Source organism: Branchiostoma floridae, chromosome 10 (assembly GCF_000003815.2).
Source record: "Branchiostoma floridae strain S238N-H82 chromosome 10, Bfl_VNyyK, whole genome shotgun sequence".
Taxonomy (NCBI): domain Eukaryota; kingdom Metazoa; phylum Chordata; class Leptocardii; order Amphioxiformes; family Branchiostomatidae; genus Branchiostoma; species Branchiostoma floridae.
In genome coordinates, this window is record NC_049988.1 from 6314083 (window position 1) to 6321869 (window position 7787).

Here is a 7787-nt window from a genome sequence, read left to right on the forward strand (position 1 = left end):
TAACTATTAGTTGTTTTTGGTTGCCATACATTGTACCTGGTACGATTGTTGAGCAATAAATTCAGTGAGTGCCGTCAGTGAGTTCAGTGAGTGCCAGATTGTTTACAAACAAACCTTTCGTAATTCACGACAAATGAAATTCTGCAACATCTGTTTTGATTATCTATTTATAGGAACATAATCTATTGGGAAATGACACCCTTTTGTGGAAGTACCCTTAGCTATCTTCTCGCCCACGTGCGTTAACAAAGGGGATAATCCATTTGCCGGATACGCGTAACGCTAGTTCACCTTTATCCGCGGAGTAATATATATTCGTTGCTTTTAAAAACAGGGTATATAATAGGTATATTAAGAGACAGTGTTGTCAAATGGCAATATACTTAATATCTTTTTTCATGTATTGAAAATATTGCAATTTGAAACTATTGTTCGTCTACTTTATATCCCTGAATATTTTAAAGAAGGTTTTTTTAAAGACAACGGATAAAGACCATCTTACGGATAAAGGTAATCTAGCATTACATTCCATTTCTCAGCGTATATCACTGCAATCTATTGGTTCTTGCCACTGGAGATACATCGTATAGTAAGCACAGCACGAACGCCACATATTGAAGCTACTCATCATATTTTCCTAGCAAAATACTTGCTGACCTGCTGGGTTTCTTGCAAGACTGTCTAAAAGGGGGAAACATGTACAGTTGCCTGTGTACACTCTCATCTCTAGCTCTGTAGAGTGAATCTATTGAGTCAACACATAAAACGTCTTTTCAAAGCTACAACCTTCGCAGGTTGTTTAGTTAGATACGCCTCGGACTTAACAAAGCCCCGGCCCCGGCCCAATTGATCCGTACGGATTGCAGGTACTGACGGCCTGCGTGTTTGTCAGCTGCCTAAGTGAAGCAGTGGTCGGTGAGTGACAGCGAACTCAGCCGTGAGTCAGGTCTCAAGCGCACAGTCGTCAGGCGTAGGAAAAAAAACTTTGTGTTTCTGGGTACCCGATATTCTCCAAGCAGAGGTTAGGCTCCAGCTGTTTTTTTATAACATTCTTTTATTCATTATAATTGGGCTTTCTATTTGTATTGTATCTTATGTGTTGCCAATAAAAGATACAATACAAAATAGAAAGCCCGATAAAAACGACTAAAAAACGCTACAAAAACAGTTGGAGCCTAACCTCTGCTTGGAGAGTAGGTACCCGACCCATCCTGGCAAAACCCGACCGCCCGTAGATTTTTTGTCGGCAGCTGACAAAGGGTATGAAAGCTGTGACCTGGCCTGGCGTCTAAATCCCTGTACTTCACACAGGTTTTTTTTTTTTATCTTTGAACATTTATTGTAAGAATGACTAGTAAACGTCGCACTCCTTTGTCCAGTTTTACATCTAAATAATTGCGAAAATACCAGTGCCTGATGCACTTCAAGTTACATTGCATTTGTTGAATTACTTCGGCTGTTTTAGAAAAATAAAAGAAGAGATCCGCTACCTACCCACAATATTTTTAGGACCAGAACCGGAAACACAGTATTCTAGTTCCTTGGCCTTGGCATCTGGTCTGTGACGTCACTAGCGTTACAGGTTTCACCATTCTAACGAGGGTCTTGGTACAACCCCAACAGATCTTGTCTTTTTCATATATCAACTGTTTTTTTTTTGTGTGAGCCGGTTCTCCTATGCTGGGCAAATAAAGGCTGTAGTAGGGGTACATGTAAGTATAACATTACATACAACATAGTTTATATTGTTATGAAGTTCTTCTGTGCAAGACTTGAAATTTCCAGGTGTGTCGTGCCTTTTGATTCTACAATCAAGCACTACTCCCTGCAGAGTCTCCATCAGTCGGTGCCTCGGTGCTGTGTGGATGACCCAGAACTAGTCGTACTTGGCTTAATTGCCCCTAAACAATGCTATGTTATCACAAGGTTAGCGACTTATCAACCCTGTACTTCAACTCTTACTCTGGTTGACGTTTCAGCATTGTTTTCTGCGTGATTCGTTTGCAAAAACCCTTTATGGCCTAAGGGTTCCTCCAGGCCTATCCGACAATCTATTCCTACCTGAGAACGCCTAAAGCTGGGATTGCACGACTCAAGAGTGTTCTGTTTATAGGGCCGCGAAGTGACACTGTTAACATCAGTAACTAACTTCAGCGCGGTACAAGATTGTCATAGTCTGCCTTAAAGCAAAATTAATCAACAAATAAGATAAAAACCAATCCAATCATAACCTACGGCAAGAACTTTGTTGTGCAGCTACTTAAAGAAAGTTCATGTCCAATTGCCCTTGCTGCGATGACAGGACATTTTCAGAATACCAATTACAACTAACCCGTTGATTTAAATGCGATATTGCTATCCGTGACAACCCTCTGCTTACTTAACCCAAATGACGAGCTCAGAGGTCAACCGTCGGTCAGGCAGCGTTAGACGGACCAGATAACTGAGGGGGTTTCGCCAGGCTCAGAGCAGACTTTCTTGATATGTACTGACATGACAAAGCCCCCAGTCTGTTCTATGCTTCTTGTATATGATCAGGAATTACAGTTTAATGGCGGCTTTCCCCGCACTGCTGTCTGCCGGAATCCCCGGCAAGTCGGCTTGTTTCCCGTACTGTACGTTCATTACTGTTTGAAGTGGTAAGTTTAAGACCAGATCAATAAAAAGCTTTCATCGAGGCATCAGAAGTTCTTTGAGGATATGACTTCCGTGATGGGGGACGATAATCACAAAGTCTGCATGACCGTTAAGAGCGCGGTGGGAGACCAGCGGTAATGGCCTGCTGTGCCGACTACAGTGCACCTGTACATACCAATATGTGAGGGGGGAGGGGGGCATACAGAACTGGAGTTATGAAGTTGGCGTAGAGGACGTTCTGTCTCCTTTTGCCAAGGACAAATTCATGGTGTAAGTAAAAATCATAAACACGTACATTTTTTTTTCTGAAATACAAATAATTCAGTGCTTTATGTTTTATCAATTCCAACCTCCCATAGAAGCTCTCACGCGTGAGAGTGCTGTCTTGTTTCACGGTCAGGACCGCCATCCTCCATTGCGCCATGGTGATCATTGTGGAAGAAAGTTGATCCTCTGATAGTGTCTGATGGCCCTATGGCGTAGTCTGTGCCCACAATGATTACGGACTTGGGCCATTGAAGCTCGTTACGGTCATCATACCGTACTTTCTTCTGATTAAATGATTGGATTTATTCAGGGCTGAGTTTAACTTTTTTTACGTGTTCTTGTTTACCTATTCCATACTCCGCTATCTTTGTGACAGCTTTTTCCTTCTCTTGCAGAGACAGAAATGTTCCGAAGGCATCATAATTTCAGCAAGTGTTTAAAGGAAAAACAAAAAAGAATTGAATGTGGTAAAAATGCATTCAGACGGTCTTTGCTTGTATCAATGTATGAGTGAAGGGAATTTTAGGGCCAAGTCCAATGCTATAGTCCCGCCTGGCAGGCAGAGCGTACTGCAGTGATAACAGTGGTCATCCCAACCCACAGTGGATTATCATTAGAGGAACACCAGTAAAATCCAACTGAACAGGACATGGCGTGATTATCAGCGGTGCTTGTCTTATGGAATGAAATTGACAGGTTGTTTTCTCTCCGACTAGTTCAAGCCTAATGTTACCTCCTGTGGACTCTGACGTGTAGTTGTCAAATATTCGTAGGGCGTCTTCCCCGGGTCCGGCGGCATGCCTTGTAATTCAGTATTCGCCTTGCTAATCTAATGGCAGGGTTGGCATGAGTAAATCTACATGACTTCATGACTACATGACAGAAATACACATTCCTCTCTTTCTATTCCACAGCCAACTCAAGGGCTGCCTGATCCGTGAGTGGCTGGCTGAGAGAGAGAGAGGGGGAGAGAGAAAGAGAGAGAGAGAGAGACCTCAAGCATATCTGGCTTTAGCACGGAACGGTTACTGTGAACCTAAACACTCGGCCTGCTGTGCAAACGACCAGGGAGGACAAATTGTGGCGGGGCGGTAATACGACACCTTCTGCCTGGGCCTGCTGCCGGCAGAGTTCCCCGGAAAGAAACTCTCACAGGCCTCTCAGCCGGCTCTACACCACTTTAGCTGGCTCTTAACTTCTCTTCTGGTGACAGGTCATAAACAACAAGAGACTTAGCGGGACGTAGGTGTGGACGCACAGTGACTGCTGGAGTAAGTTGGACCAGACTATTCTGACCTGAACAGTGCTGGCTTCCGACAACATGCCGGGAGGACGGCTTGCTCTGGCGACCCTTCTAGTTTTTACGGTGCTCTCAATACAGGTACGTGTCAATCTGTACTCTAACTAAGGGCACGGGCTCGTCTCCTTATCGCAAAAGTTCATCAGCTCCTATAGAGTTGAAGTAATACGGTGTTGTTTAGGGTTGGCAGGTTTATACTTAGCACCAGTGGAGTTAAACTGTTTGTACGTAAACGTTATTTTAGTGTTGGGCTACATCTAGGTTAATAGGTTGGAAAGCAACGGCTGATCAGGCCTAGGAGAAAATGTACTGTTTCCGCGTGCAGAAATAAAGAAATAGGGTCGATAAGGATTTTTCTTTTCTTCTAGATTAAAGTGATTCAACAAATATTAAAAAACAATGTGATGAAATGTAACAGGACACTGACATTTTCAACATCATATTGTAATAATAAGTTTACAGGTATGCACTGTACAAGCACAATATTCTATCACAACAAACATGAGATGAACTTGGAGAACGATTTCAAGTGTCAGATTGTAAAATTTATGTCCGTTGCTAGTGATAGTGGTCGACACCAAAAGGCTCGGGTCGTCAGGTTTTTCCTGGGGTCGGTCGTGTGACCGGGGACATAACATTTCATCTTAGGCCTTAGGATAACAAAAGGGTAGATCAGTATACGAATAGTCAGTTTAAATACGTTTCAACTTCTCATATTCTGCTGTTTTCTTTTCTGGTGTGTTGATTGGTGCTGTTGTAGTTGTTGTTGTTGTTATAGTAGTTGTTGTTGTTGTTTTCGCTTCGTAAACATTTCCACTAGCTGGATGTGTAGTGGATGCTAGTACCAACGCACAGCCACACAGTAAAAACTATTCTCTAACAACTGAATACAATGGACTTTTGACAGCTACGACGGACTAACGACATATTTAATTTAGCAGTAGGCCGTAAGTGTTATAAGCTTGATAAATGGCGGGAGTAAGAAATCAACTTATCTTTTCCGGATATGCCAAAAGAATATCAATCTTCTGACTACATTATGCATAAGAGATGAAATATGACTCCCATGACCAGGGCTCGAAATACATTTTTCTGCGCACCCGCACTGGTGCAGGTAACATTGAAAATTACCTGCACCAGACAAATTTTACCTGCACCACTCTGAATTTAAGAAAATGATGGATTGTACTAAAGTTGTTCAGGAATCATTTGCTATATTTCCTTTATAGGCGGTAACAGTCAATGCAGCTAATAACAATCCACATATACATACATCATATGACATTAATGTATAAAACCCAGTACATGGACTAGGTGCAGGTAGGTGCAGGTAGACACCAGAAATACCTGCACAGCTCAAAAAATGGACGAGCTAGCAGTCAACACTCCACTTATAAAATACAGGGCCGTCCAATTGACATTGCAACCTCCTACACATACCTCGGAGTAGATTTCACCCCCTCAGGTTCATTTAATCGCGCTACCAAACAGTTACGGTTAAAAGCACTTCGGGCTTCTTTTAAATTAAAACCACTGTTATCAACAAATTTCAACCATGCTCTTGAATTATTCAACAGTTGCATAAAACCGATTTTACTTTATTGTGGCGAAGTCCTTGGAACAACTGTACAAGGAAGAGACCTTATTTTCTATGGGATAAATGAATATGAAAATGAAAATACCAGAGAATCAATAAATAGGATTATCAGTACGTTACTGGGATCAGAAATTCATATCCTTAGAGCCTCTCGTGTGGGCAAAAAAGACCCTTCCACTACTCGCCCTGTCCTTGTCCGGTTTCAAAAATACAGCGACAAATTGAACATTATGTATCAATCAAACACAGTAAGAGACCAGGACATAACTTTTGAGCAACCAAAAATATCATATGAAATTTCTGATTTGGAATTTGTGCTTTTGAATTATTGCAAAATTTCACTCGGCGTACCCAAAAGCTCTGTCAACGCCGCGGTCAGGGGTGAGCTAGGAGTTTTCCCACTTTATATTGATTCACAGACACAGATGATAAAATACTGGCTTAGGTTACATAATCTCCCAAATGACAGACTTGTAAAGAAAGCATATAATACTTCTGTTGAGCTACAACAAGACTGGGCTGTGCATGTGCAAGATATGTTAATTAGACATGGTTTCCAAAATGTTTGGCTTAATCCTGCTGTTAATGCCAACCGTTTTGGAAATATATTTAAGAACCGTCTGCATGACACGTTTCTCTCTGGTTGGAGACAAGAATTAAGAAGTTTTAACAAACTCAGTACTTATTGTAAAATCAAAAAAGAATTCTGTTTCGAAAAATATCTTTCATCTGTTCAAAACAAATTGTTTAGAAATGACCTAACGAGACTAAGGATTAGTGCACACACCTTACAAATTGAAAAGGGCCGACACTACAACATACCAGCCAATGAGAGACTTTGTCCCACATGCCATAATGACATAGAAAATGAATTTCATTTTGTAATGGATTGTCCGACTTATGAAGAAGACCGTCAAAAGTTATTTCAAAATATTGTATGTAAGTCCGAAATTGTACTACCACATGCTAGGTCAGAGGTATTCCATTTGATATTATCATGTCCTGTTCATATATCTGCCTACGTTGGCCAATTTATTTACAACTCATCGCAAAAACGAGATAATGCTTTATGATACTCACTAGATTGTTTATACTGTTATATTATATTACATATTAGTTGTTAGTTATTTGTATTAGTATATAGTTGTTCACATTGCCATACATTGTAACTGTTACAATTGTTGCGCAATAAAGTTATTCAATCTTACCTTCACTAACCTGCATATGCAGGTGGCATTTCGAGCCCTGCGTACAGAGGTAAGAACTGCGCAGCTCAGCTCATGTGAAAGAGAGATTTTCAAGATATTTCGGCGCCAGGCGCCCGTGGAAAGCCGTGAATGGGGCTATCGTGCTGCCTCTTACATGCCCATAGCGAGGGGACTTGATATTATATGCGCTATTTGTTCTCTTAACTTCAATAGCTGACTCTTTTCCTCTAGATACTCCGTCCCTACAATAGGTTGGGTTACTTCTGAATCTATAAATAGACTGGAAACCAGACACGAACATGCGGATGTCAAACAAGAGCGATGAGGACACTGACAGCGGTGGTGTTGCTATGTTTTGGTTGTCACTCATCGGCCGTTAGAATGCTGAATCTGAGGCTGTCTAAATTCTTCAAGCAGTGGTTCTACTTCGGTTGCTTTTTGACCACAAAAACGCCTAAAACACGTCAAATACAACCTCCGCTTCGAAAATAACTCTCTGTGGCTGTCTCCGTATGAGCAGAGCCTTGAAAGCTTTGGGGAAGTCTTCAGGTGATAAACATGTCATTAGAGGTTCTGTGTATGCTCTGTATGAGCAGGCATGTTTTTGAGAAGGGGTTAGTCGAGTCACGTTACCTTTACGCGACTCCGCAGCTGTGCGTGGAGTTTGTCATCATTCTGAGGTCAAGTGGTCTCGGTTTGCTACCATCGTATACAGTAGGCCAACACAAGGAAGGGGGTTCTGTGAGACATTGTACATTTTACATTACAGTTTCGTGTT

General features: G+C 41.6%; 1 protein-coding gene across 1 annotated transcript in view; it reads left to right on the forward strand.

Moving 5' to 3' along the window:
• Positions 1-7567: 7567 nt before the first annotated feature.
• LOC118424310 (kinesin-like protein KIF28P) overlaps positions 7568-7787 on the forward strand; it is a 24956-nt gene continuing 24736 nt past the window's right edge. The window contains exon 1 of the mRNA XM_035832854.1: positions 7568-7703. Within this exon, the coding sequence (XP_035688747.1) occupies positions 7568-7703 (136 nt within the window). The remainder of the gene's footprint in view (positions 7704-7787) is intronic.